Source organism: Oncorhynchus keta, chromosome 24 (assembly GCF_023373465.1).
Source record: "Oncorhynchus keta strain PuntledgeMale-10-30-2019 chromosome 24, Oket_V2, whole genome shotgun sequence".
Taxonomy (NCBI): Eukaryota; Metazoa; Chordata; class Actinopteri; order Salmoniformes; family Salmonidae; genus Oncorhynchus; species Oncorhynchus keta.
Window position 1 is genome coordinate 46,472,123 of NC_068444.1, and position 12,898 is coordinate 46,485,020.

Consider the following 12,898-nt stretch of genomic DNA (forward strand, 5'->3'; position numbering starts at 1 on the left):
GTGTTTGGGCGGGGAAAGGGTATTGTTTTTGATCTCTTTGTACTCTCTGTGTGTGTGTGTGTGTGTGTGTGTGTGTGTGTGTGTGTGTGTGTGTGCGTGTGTGTGTGTGTGTGTTGGGATGAAAAGGGGCTATATTGAAATGCCCTGTGTTCGGGGACTGTTTCTGATGTTATGTTTAGTTAGATATTATTATATATCTACATGCATATCTACTCAGTCGTAGCGATAGTACATAATAGACTGACTGGTTGTTCTCCACACTCCCCTCTCTCAGTAACTTGGAGAAGCTGTCTGAGCAGTTTTCCATGGGGCCCTTAGACCGGGACCTGCTACCCAGGTTTAACATCTCTGACCCCAGTTCGGTACCACTGGAGACCTACAGGGATTGGTTCACGGCTCACGGAGCCAAGGTCCCTGGCAACCTCACCGACTGCAGCCTAGAAGAGGAGGTGAACAAGGTAAATAGTTGATCTTGCACTCTAGCCTGCCTTTTCATTTACTGTATCTCAACTCTGTATTCTTTGTTACAGCTTTGCCCTCTTTATTTTAAAACCAACCAGCCCTGCAGCCTAGAGTATGCTCTTCCACCCACTCCTCGTAAATTAGTAATGTAATTTTAGCAGGTTTATTACTCACATTTAAATATGTTAAGATAGTTAGGATATGTTGGGCTATATCATGATACATGTAAATGTCCCCTTCCCTTTCTCCTTGTCCCTCTCTTTCAGGGTGTGGAGGGCACAGGGCTGGCATTCATAGCCTTCACAGAGGCCATGACTCTGTTCCCGGGCTGTCCCTTCTGGTCGGCCTTGTTCTTCCTCATGCTGCTCAACCTGGGCCTCAGCACCATGTTCGGCACCTTGGAGGACATCCTCACCGACAACTTCAAAGTGCTGAAGCGCCACAAGACCAAGCTCACAGGTAAAGAGAGAGAGAGAGAGATGGTGTCTGTGTCCATGTTTTCGCTCACGAGGCCCTTTTTCTATCAGGTTTCTTAGGTTTCTTTCTGACCCCTAAGTTTGGGAACCACTGGATGAAACTATTCATTTGTATAAACATTTGAATTCTTATTCATATAGAAGTGTTATAAAATGGCATCCTTAATGGGGTCTGAGTGTTAGTCCTCACTCCTCTTTACTAAACATGCCAAGTGTATCTGTGTGGTGTCTGTGGTGTTCTCTCCCTTCCCCAGTGTTTAGCTGCATCATCAGCTTTCTGATTGGCATGCTGTTCACGCAGCGCTGTGGGAACTACTTTGCAATGACGTTTGACGACTACTCTACGCAACCCTGCCCCTCATCATCGTGGTGGTGTTTGAGTGTTTCGGCGTGTCCTGGGTATACGGCGCTGACAGGTAAAGAACCTATTCACTACACTGACCACATAAATCACACGATGTCCCTCAGAAATTAGATGACAACTTCTTTCCCGAAAGAGGAATTTTACATTGATGAAGAAATAGTCATACTTTTGGATTAATACAAATTTAGATTACAAACAGTGAATCACAGCATCGATCGTTCAGGTCGACTTGCTGTGTTTGTTCCCGTGGTCACTGATCATTGTCTTGTGTATCTGAATGTCCAGGTTCCTTGATGACGTAGAGAAGATGCTGCACTGGCGCCCTCCTGTGATGTATAAGTACCTGTGGAAGTACGTGTGTCTGGGGCTGCTACGTGGGGCTGCTGGGAGCTAGCCTGCTGAGGATGTGCTTCAAACGGCCCAACTACACCGCCTGGAACAGAGAAACGGTAAGGAGGCGGCCTCACCATGGTTGACATACGACCATATACCTTGCATTCGGAAAGTATTCAGACCCTTTGACTTTTTCCACATTTTGTTACAGCCTTATTCTAAAATGGATGAAATAGTTTTTTTCCCTCATCAATCTACACACAATACCCCATAATGACAAATAAAAAAACAGGTTTTCAGAATTTTTGAATTTAAAAAAAAAAAAAAAATCACATTTACTTAAGTATTTACTTGAGTATTCAGACTATTTACTCTGTACTTCAGTTGAAGCACCTTTTGGCAGCGATTATAGCCTTTCTTGGATATGACGTTACACGCTTGGCACACCTGTATTTGGGGAGTTTCTCCCCTTCTCTGTAGATCCTTTCAAGCTCTGTCAGGTTGGATGGGGAGCGTTTCTGCGCAGCGATTTTCAGGTCTCTCCAGAGATGTTTGATCGGGTTCAAGTGCGGGCTCTGGCTCGGCCACTCAAGGACATTCAGAGACTTGTCCCAAAGACACTCCTGCATTGTTGTAGCTGTGTGCTTAGGGTCATTGTCCTCTTCACCACAGTCTGAAGTTCTGAGCGCTCTGGATCAGGTTTTCATCAAGGATCTCTGTACTTTGCTTTGTTCATCTCTCCCTAAATTCTAACCAGTTTCCCAGTCCCTACTGCTGAAAAACATCCCCACAGCATGATGCTGCCACCACCATGATTCACTGTAGGGATGGTGCCAGGTTTTCTCCAGATGTGACGCTTGGCATTCAGGCCAAAGAGTTCAATATTGGTTTCATCAGACCAGAGAATCTTGTTTTTCATGGTTTGAGAGTCGTTTAGGTGCCTTTTGGCAAACTCCAAGCGGGCTGTCGTATCTTTAACTGAGAAGTGGCTTCCGTCTGGCCAGTCTACCATAATGGCCTGATTGGAGGAGTGCTGCAGAGATGGTTGTCCTTCTGGAAGGTTCTCCCATCTCAACAGAGGAACTCTGGATCTCTGTCAGAGTGACCGTCAGGTTCTTGATCACCTCCCTGACCAAGGCCCTTCTCCCCCGATTGCTCAGTTTGGCCGGGCGGCCAGCTCTAGGAAGAGTCTTGGTGGTTTCAAACTTCTTCCATTTAAGAATGATGGAGGCCACTGTGTTCTTGGAGGCCTTCAATGCTGCAGAAATATTTTGGTACCGTTCCCCGGATCTGTGCCTCAACATAATCCTGTCTCAAAGCTCTACGGACAATACCTTCAATACCTTTTTCTCTGAAATGCACTATCAACTGTGGGTCCTTATATAGGTGTGTGTGTGTGTGTGTGTGTGTGTGTGTGTGTGTGTGTGTGTGTGTGTGTGTGTGTGTGTGTGTGTGTGTGTGTGTGTGTGTGTGTGTGTGTGTGTGTGTGTGTGTGTGTGTGTGTGTGTGTGTGTGTGTGTGAGCGCAAGCGCGCCTTTCCAAATCATGTCCCATCAATTGAATTTACTACAGGTGGACTCCAATCAAGTTGTAGAAACATCAAGGATGATCAATGGAAACTGGATCCACCGGAGCTCAATTTTGAGTTATAGCAAAGGGAATGAATACCTACAGTACCAGTCAAAAGTTCAAGGGTTATTTGTTTTACTTTGTAGAGTAATATTGAAGACATCAATACTATGAAATAACACGTAATCATGTAGTAACCAAAAAAGTGTTTAACAAATCAAAATATATTTTAGATTCTTCAAAGTAGCCACCCTTTTCCTTGATGACAGCTTTGCACACACTTGGCATTCTCTCTACCAGCTTCATGAGGAATACTTTTACAACAGTCTTGAAGGAGTTTCCACATATGCTGAGCACTTGTTGGCTGCTTTTCCTTCACTCTGTGGTCCAACTCATCCCAAACCGACTCAATTGGGTTGAGGTGAGGTGATTGTGGCGGCCACATCATCTGATGCAGCACTCCATCACTCTCCTTCTTGGTCAAGTAGCCCTTACACAGCCTGGAGGTGTGTTGGCCCATTGTCCTGTCAAAAAACCAATGATATACCATCTGGTTTGCACTTAGTTGGACTGACGTATCGCTCCAGAATGCTGTGGTAACCATGCTGGTTAAGTGTGCCTTGAATTCAAAATACATCAGTGTCACCTGCATAGCACTATCACACCATCTCCTCCATGCTTCACGTCGGAACCACGCATGTAGAGATCATCCGTTAATTTACTCTGTGTCTCCCAAAGACACGGTGGCTGGAACCAAAAATCTCAAATTTTGAATCATCAGAACAAAGGACAGATTTCCACCGGTCTGGTGTCCATTGCTCGTGTTTCTTGGCCCAAGCAAGTCTCTTATTGATGTCCGTCTTATTAGTGTCCTTTTAGTAGTGGTTTCTTTGCTGAAATTTGACCATGAAGGCCTGATTCACACAGTCTCCTCTGAACAGGTGGTGTTGAGATGTCTGTTACTTGAACTCTGAAGCAATTATTTGGCCTGCAATTTCTGAGGCTTGTAATTCTAATGACCTTATCATCTGCAGCAGATGTAACTCTGGGTCTTCCTTTCCTGTGGCGGTCCTCAGGAGAGAGCTTTTCATAGTGCTTGATGGTTTTTGCGAATGCACTTGAAGAAACATTCTTGAAATTTTCCGCATTGACTGACCTTCATGTCTGAAAGTAATGATGGATTGTCATTCCTCTTTGCTTATTTGAGCTGTTCTTGCCATAATATGGACTTGGTCTTTGACCAAATAGGACTATCTTCTGTATACCTTACCTTGTCACAACAACTGATTGGCTCAAATATATTATTTTTAAATGAACTTTTAACAAGGCACACCTGTTAATTGAAATACATTCCAGGTGGTTGAGAGAATGCCAAGAGTGTGTGAAGCTGTCATCAAGGCAAAGGGTGGCAACTTTGAAGAATCTCAAATATAAAATATATTTTCATTTAACACTTTTTTGGTTACTTCATGATTACGTGTTATTTAATAGTTTTGATGTCTTCACTGTTACTCTACAATGTAGAAAATAGTCCAACTAAAGAAGTCAACTTTTGACTGGTACTGTATGTAAATAATTTTTTAAAATTTTTTAAAATACATTTTCAAACATTTATAAACCTGTTTTCGCTTTGTGTGTGTGCTGCGTTGTGCGTGTGCGTGTGCGTGTGCGTGTGCGTGTGTGTGTGTGTGTGTGTGTGTGTGTGTGTGTGTGTGTGTGTGTGTGTGTGTGTGTGTGTGTGTGTAGATTGAGGAACATTATTTAATCCATTTTAGAATAAGACTAACGTAACAAAGTGGAAAAAGTCAAGGAGTCTGAATACTTTCTGAATGCACCGTTTATTGGTAACATGTTATGTGATCAATATATGAGCTACAGTTTTTATGACAATAGGGAGATCATAAAGATTCTGCCTTTTCCTCTCTGCTTTAGTTATTCTGTCCTCCCTGTTTGTATGCCTGTCCAAGTCTTGCTCTCAACCTGCCCATCCATTTGCACCCAACTACATTATCTACTGTCTCCCCACTTTGTATCTTCTTTACATTTGAACTTACTGATCTCTTCCTCAGGCCTCAGAGGTGACTCTGGACTACCCTGACAGTCCTGACTGGGCCCTGGCTGTCTTGGCTGGGCCCTGGCTGTCCTGACTGTCCTGGCTGGGTCCTGACGGTCCTGACTGGGCCCTGGCTGTCTTGGCTGGGCCCTGGCTGTCCTGGCTGTCTTGGCTGGGCCCTGGCTGTCCTGGCTGGGCCCTGGCTGTCCTGGCTGCCCTGGCTGCCTTGGCTGGGCCCTGGCTGTCCTGACTGTCCTGGCTGGGTCCTGATTGTCCTGACTGGACCCTGGCTGTCTTGGCTGGGCCCTGGCTGTCTTGGCTGGGCCCTGGCTGTCTGGGCTGGGCCCTGGCTGTCTTGGCTGGGCCCTGGCTGGGTCCTGACGGTCCTGACTGGGCCCTGGCTGTCTGGGCCCTGGCTGCTGTCTTGGCTGGGCCCTGGCTGTCTGGATGGGCCCTGGCTGTCTTGGCTGGGCCCTGGCTGTCTTGGCTGGGCCCTGGCTGTCTTGGCTGGGCCCTGGCTGCCTTGGCTGGGCCCTGGCTGTCCTGACTGTCCTGGCTGGGTCCTGATTGTCCTGACTGGACCCTGGCTGTCTTGGCTGGGCCCTGGCTGTCTTGGCTGGGCCCTGGCTGTCTTGGCTGGGCCCTGGCTGTCCTGACTGTCCTGGCTGGGTCCTGACGGTCCTGACTGGGCCCTGGCTGTCTTGGCTGGGCCCTGGCTGTCCTGGCTGTCTTGGCTGGGCCCTGGCTGTCCTGGCTGTCTTGGATGGGCCCTGGCTGTCCTGGCTGGGCCCTGGCTGTCCTGGCTGTCCTGGCTGTCTTGGCTGGGCCCTGGCTGTCTTGGCTGGGCCCTGGCTGTCCTGGCTGTCTTGGCTGGGCCCTGGCTGTCCTGGCTGTCTTGGCTGGGCCCTGGCTGTCCTGGCTGTCTTGGCTGGGCCCTGGCTGTCCTGGCTGTCTTGGCTGGGCTCTGGCTGTCTTGGCTGGGCCCTGGCTGTCCTGGCTGTCCTGGCTGTCTTGGCTGGGCCCTGGCTGTCCTGATTGTCCTGACTGGGCCCTGGCTGTCTTGGCTGGGCCCTTGCTGTCCTGACTGTCCTGGCTGCCCTTGCTGTCCTGGCTGCCCTTGCTGTCCTGACTGTCCTGGCTTTCTTGGCTGGGCACCGGGTTGTCCTGGCTGACCTGGCTGTCCTGATCATTTTCTCCACATTGCCAGTCCCCATGGGGTACATCCACTCCACCCTGAGGAGCAGAACTAGACACAACTCCTAAGGAAGTGGCACCGACACAAGGGGTATATACACCAAGTGCAGCACCGCGGAGTGCGACACCCCGGTAGCCGCTCTATTGGACAAACACCTGGACAGGAACAGCATACCCAATGATTATCCCTCCCCATTGGCTGAGGAGAACCTCAGACTCCTCCCATATAGGGAAGGAGTGGAGGATATAGAGGATTCAACGGACTTGTGAGGGGGAGGAAACAAGGAGAAAACAGAAAGACTAAAACAGGGAAATAGATGCTGCTAGCTTGCGTGATGTCAGATATAACATCATGGGACGATGGAAGAATGTGTATTGAACAATTTATATTTTTAAGCTGAAATGACTTGTTTTAAAGATGGTCTGCTTTCAGATTTTCTCTATTTGAAATGATTTGAATGCAGCCATTTTGGGTTACATTTCCATTTTTTATGCAGTAAGCCAAAAGTGAACAACTGTTTCAGTAGTTGTCATTAGTGGTACGTAAGTGAGGTAATACAGTATGTTGCTGAGACGTTGCCTCAAATGTTTAAATCTTCAGCCCACCGTGGCTGTTTTTCCACACTGTTGCTTTTTAACATCCCACACTTGGTTACATGGAGTAGAGAACTCTTAAGGGCTGGAATATTATCTTCCACCACAGGTTGGGTGGGTAGTGTTCCTTTCACTGTATGATTGTGTTCCAAAGTAAAAGTAGGAAAAGTTACGCAGACCAGACCGCCCCTTTTTTAAATGTCCTTCTAATATGTGTTGAGGTAACTTGGTAAATGCAGGTGCATGCATGCATCTTCTCCAACAAGGCTGCAGGAAAACACAGAATTATCTGATATTTGCATACAAAAGTTGTCCACGCACTTGTCAATTAAGACATTGATGGAAATAAGTTAGAATTGTACATTTTGTTTTAGTTTTCTTATTTTAGCATAATGTAAAAGAAAGTCCTTGCCAAATTTCGCGTTGTGCCTTGGCGTTAATACAAGAGCTCAAGTGCATTCTCTAAGTTACTGTATCAATTTGACCAGTTGGGAGCACCTGTTGGGAAGTCCAACTAACAATTACTCCTTTTTGTTATTTATTGAAGCAAATTGTTACAATTTAGCTTCCTTTGACCTCTGTATCATCAATGCTGTATTGTGTCTTCCCATTAGGATATGGGCCATGAATTTGACTTGCATTCCATTTTACTTTTAGATGGATTTGACTATTTTGAAAGAACACTTAACACAAGATTCACGTTGTGTGTTTGAAGATGCACGTTTGTTTAAATAGTACTTTTAAAGAAAATGTCATATAATACAAGTGCAACTTTTTCATATTTGTCTTTTTTTGTTTTCTCCTTAGTGTATGTATTTGTATTTTGAATTACAAAAAAAAGGAATATGGCTAGAACTATGGGAGACTCAGGGCTGGCTTTAGCCTTTTGTGGGCCCTGAAAATTTAGAAATTTAGTTGGGGAACCCCCCACCTTACAGTTTTAAAGCAAGTTTGCTGTAACTACACACTTTTCCATGGGGCAGAGAGAACATTTAGCAATTTTATAAACTCATTTTGCCATGGGCTGGAGAGAAATGTCCAATTTTACAGCTAATTTTCTAACATTTTACACGTTTGGTCATAGGGTGGATACATTTTTGCAGTTTTAGAGCTAATTTCCTGCAATTCTGCACATTTTGCCTTGACTTGTGCCATGTTAATATGAGTGTGTGACAAAATCAATGGGGGGCCCTTGGGCACGTGCCCTGTTCAACTATGACTAGATAGATGACTAATGTACCAATCTAAAAAAAATGTTAGCCGAAATAGGCAAATTGAGTGACTGTCAGGGACTGCCATAACGAGAGAAACTGCTGATGCACTACCAAATGTTTTAATTTGACCTTGTGTATTCTACTATTCTCCCTAACTCTCAACAGTAAGTTGAGACCCCGACAATAAGCAGTCGCTTATTGGCTAGGGCTCGCCCTCGGGAGACTTGTCTGACTTGAGCTTGTATTTGAAATGTTTGTTGCCTTAATAATAAGATAAGAGCTGGATAAGAGCGTCTGCTAAATGACTTAAATGTAAATGTAATGTAAATGGCTTAACTCCTATTTCAAATATTCAATATGCTGAAGCAAATGCATGTTTGTTCATGCTTTAGTCATTCAGTTTGTAAAACTGGTTTGTGCCATGATATGGCCATTTTTGTAAGTATATTTACTTGAGGTAACTGCCTTTTTCGGGGCGGAGTCAAGGGATCAAAAACATTCTCAACTGTGATACTGATACCTGTATGTTAGCAGTTTGTTGTAAGATAATTCTGTGCTTGCTATAAACTAACAATGAACATTGCAAAACCCTGACAATTGTTATTGGAGTGGCTCAAGTTATGGAACTTGTGAGTGTATATTTTGTATGCGAGTGCATGCATGTGCAGTGCATTCGGAAAGTATTCAGACCCCTTGGCTTTTCCACATTTTGTTACAGCCTTATTCTGTAATGCATTCAATAGATTCCCCCCCTCAATAATCTACACACAATACCCAATAATGACAAAGCAAAAACAGGTTTAACAATTGTATTTTTTACAAAGTATTTAAAGAAAAACACATTTACACAAGTATTCAGACCCTTTACTCAGTGCCAAAGCACCTTTTGACAGCGATTACAGGCTCTAGTTTTCTGTTTGACGCTACAAGATTTGCACCTGTATTTGGGGAGTTTCTCCCATTCTTCTCTGTAGATCCTGTCAAGCTCTGTCAGGTTGGATGGGGAGCGTCGCTGCACAACTATTTTCAGGTCTCTCCAGAGATGTTCGATCGGGCTCTGACTGGGCCTCTCAAGGACGTTCAGAGACGTGCCGAAGACACTCTTGGTTGTATGCTTAGGGTTGTTGTCCTGTTGGAAGGTGAACCTTCATCCCAGTTTGAGGTCCTGGGGTCTCTGGAGCAGGTTTTCATCAAGGATCTCTCTGTACTTTGTTCTGTTCATCTTTCCCTCGATCCTGACTAGTTTCTCAAAAACATCCCCACAGCATGATGCTGCCACCACCATGCTTCACTTTGGGGATGGTAATCTCAAAACACAGCATGATGCTGCCACCACCATGCTTCACTTTGGGGATGGTAATCTCAAAACACAGCATGATGCTTCCACCACATTGCTTCACCGATGGTGCCAGGTTTCTTCCAGACGTGATGCTTGGCATTCAGGTCAAAAAGTTCAATGTTGGTTTCATCAGACCAGAGAATCTTGTTTTTCATGGTTTGAGAGTCCTTTAGGTGCCTTTTGGCAAACTCCAAGCGGGCTGTCGTACCTTTTACTGAGGAGTGGCTTCCGTCTGGCCACTACCATAAAGGCCTGGTTGGTGGAGTGCTGCAGAGATGGTTGTCCTTCTGGAAGGTTCTCCCATCTCCACAGAGGAACTCTGGATCTCTGTCAGAGTGACCATCAGGTTGTTGATCACCTCCCTGACCAAGGCCCATCTCCCCCGATTGCTCAGATTTTCCGGGGGTCAGCTCTAGGAAGAGTCACGGTGGTTCTTCCTTTTAAGAATGATGGAGGCCACTGTGTTTTTGGGGACCTTCAATGCTGCAGAAATATTTTGGTACCCTTCCCCAGATCTGTGCAATCCTTTCTCGGAGCTCTACAGATAAATCCTTCGACCTCATGGCTTGGTTTTTGCTCTGACATGCACTGTCGACTTTGGGACATTATATACACAGGTGTGTGCCTTGTCAAATCAATTGAATTTATCACAGGTGGAGTCCAAGTTGTAGAAACATCTCAAGGATGATCAATGGAAACAGGATGCGCCTGCGCTTAGTTTCGAGATTCATAGAAAAGTGTCTGAATACTTATGTAAATAAGGTATTTCAGGTTTTATTTTTTATATATACATTTGAAATAAAAATCTAAACCGTTTTTGCTTCATCATTATGGGTTATTGTGTGTAGATTGATGAGGAATTGTGTTTATCCATTTTAGAATAAAGCTGTAAGAAAATATGGGAGAAGTCAAGGGTGTCTGAATACTTTCCGAATTCACTCCATGTATTTATGCATCGCATGTCCCTTTCATACTGTATGTGTGTGTATTCTCTGTTTGGATATATGGGTGGCTGGGGACAGTGGTTGTCTTGGATGCAGTTTTGTCAATCATCTAGGGACACTGGGAGCAGAATCCGAGGGTACAGATAAAGCGAGAGGAGGGAAAGAACAGCTGAGTGAACACACCTGACAGACGGGAGTGGCTACCAAACAAGCTAAAGAACTGGTAATGTACATATTCCTATATCTGATTTGTATATCTAATGATATAATTTAATGGGAGAGTAACAACCTAAATATACATGAGAATTTAAATAAATAGTACATTGTGATTACTAAGCTTAAACCGCGTATTTCAAGACTTGGCATTGTATTTGTCGCATACACATATTTAGCAGATGTTATTGTAGGTGTAGCGAAATGCTTGTGGAGCCAAAAGGTAAATGTTGCAAACAAAAAGTTGTCTTTTGAGCTGTGTGGTAGTTGGATGCCCATAATAAGAACAGTAATTACAGGAGCTTCTCTGTGACTACTCTAAATATCCTAATGTAGAACTCAACGATGAAAGGGATACATTTTAACTGTTGTGCACTCAGAGCGTGATAAAGTAGCAACATGGAAGTCATTTCAGTTCTGATCTCCAAAGAAGTCCTCTTTTTTTTAAAAGGTGAACCTGCTAGTATGGATGCCCTCATGGCCTGCCTGGTGGCCATGTGTCTCTGTCTGGTCCTCCCAGCGAGCTGGTCCCAGAGCACACACAAGTCAGAGGAGTTTATCAATACCCAGCCTCAACCTGCCCCTGGAGTACTACCACAACTGGCTCCTGCAGCAGCACACATCCAGGATGTAAATGTAAATGTGCTGAAGAGTAAAGAGGAGACCGAGATCACTTCAAAACAAATGTGTGAGTGAGAGTCACAACGGGGAAATGTTCATAGATACAGGGTCTGGGAGAGACAAATGTTGAATTCACATTAGAGGGGAAAGAAATCACTGACGGGCAGCTGTTGGGAGAAATGGAGAGAGCGGAAGAGGTGGGCTTAATTTGTTGTTTATTTGTAGTTCTGGGCTACTTATGTTGTGGCTTTTGTTCACAAGTAATACTGTACGTAGTACAGTTTGAGGGTGGGTTAAAGTCCATCTGAAAGGCTGGCGCATGAAGGGATGTATGAATATACAAAGAATTCACTTTTACTTGTTTTGATGTGATATTCAGAGATGGGTAACAATGTGTCACTGTTTCCCATCAGATGCGAATGTGGGCCACGACAACGCCAAACTGGGCCTGTTCATAGCTGCTGCCCTGGGAACCGTGGTGCTGATGGGCATGGTCTACTGCATCTACATGCAGTTTTACACCAAGCACCAGTACCTGCACACCCAGCTCCACGATGACTCTGGTAATAGAACTAACTCCTTTTCAATACTAATACATCATTTTACACTAAAAAAATGTTGGGCTAGTTATGGAACCATTGGAAACTATATAGAAATTACTGCACTTGTGATCTCTCTTATTGTTGACTCTTTCTCTGTCCGTCTCTTTTTCTCGTTCTTACCTTCTCTCGCCAAAGAGTTGAACCTTGACCTCCCAGAGGCACCTCCTGTTTTCTTCCACGGTTCCGTCGGTGCAATGGACAGAAAGGGAGAGGTGTGGGGATCTGGTAATGGATCTTTCATCTCTAACACACCCTCCACCATCTCTGTACCACCCAGGCTGTCCCCTCCTCCCTCCGCTGTGCCCTACCTTCCCCTCTTCCTCACCTCTTACCCTCTCAGAACCATATCTGTTAGAGATCTGGAGAGAAGCTTTGTCTGAAATGAGGTACGTATCACCAGTGACTGGAGACATATTAACCTGATCATTAAGAACAATGTTTTTTTCTCTTAACTAAATTAACTGAAGTTGGTGCTGTTGAACTCATAATAAAATGGACTCTCACTGTGCATTTCCTGTGATCCTGTGGTTTTTGGAAATTGAAAAATTTGACAACTGAACTTGTTTTTTGTCTGCAGTACTATGGTAGATGAGTAGCCTACTGTAGATCACATGCCATGTCATATTCAGGCCAGTAGGTGCTAGAACACTGGTGATACAGTAGGGTGATTTTATGATGAAGACTTCAGTGATGGCAGGGATTGGAATAAGACTCTCATCAATAAAATCAGCATAGCCTGAAATAGTAGCCAATAGTACTCATAATGTGGCGAGATCAGAGCACATCCATGTTTGTGGATGTACAGTTAACTAAAGTTAACTACTTTAACTAAAGATATTGGTTACACTTCCAATCTCTGGGGACCACTCTGGCCCTAAATGACCTGTTTCTCCAGTACATGTTTGTCAGAATAGACTAAT

General features: G+C 44.7%; 1 protein-coding gene and 1 pseudogene across 1 annotated transcript; both read left to right on the forward strand.

Moving 5' to 3' along the window:
- LOC127911477 (sodium-dependent neutral amino acid transporter B(0)AT2-like) overlaps positions 1–1,778 on the forward strand; it is a 37,001-nt pseudogene extending 35,223 nt beyond the window's left edge.
- On the forward strand, positions 2–12,486 carry LOC118357622 (uncharacterized). The gene is made up of 5 exons (XM_035734931.2): positions 2–19; positions 10,621–10,765; positions 11,207–11,443; positions 11,790–11,939; positions 12,114–12,486. Exons 3-5 carry the CDS (start codon positions 11,221–11,223, stop codon positions 12,356–12,358), a joined length of 618 nt encoding a protein of 205 aa, XP_035590824.1. The 5' UTR covers positions 2–19; positions 10,621–10,765; positions 11,207–11,220; the 3' UTR covers positions 12,359–12,486.
- The last annotated feature ends 412 nt before the right edge of the window (positions 12,487–12,898 follow it).

Bases quoted from the DNA above. Each gene is read 5' to 3' on its own strand.
- LOC118357622 (XM_035734931.2), top strand. From the start codon at position 11,221: ATGGATGCCCTCATGGCCTGCCTGGTGGCCATGTGTCTCTGTCTGGTC. The intron at 11,444-11,789 runs GTGAGTGAGAGT...GTTTCCCATCAG, and splicing joins GATCACTTCAAAACAAATGT to ATGCGAATGTGGGCCACGAC. The intron at 11,940-12,113 runs GTAATAGAACTA...CTCTCGCCAAAG, and splicing joins CCAGCTCCACGATGACTCTG to AGTTGAACCTTGACCTCCCA.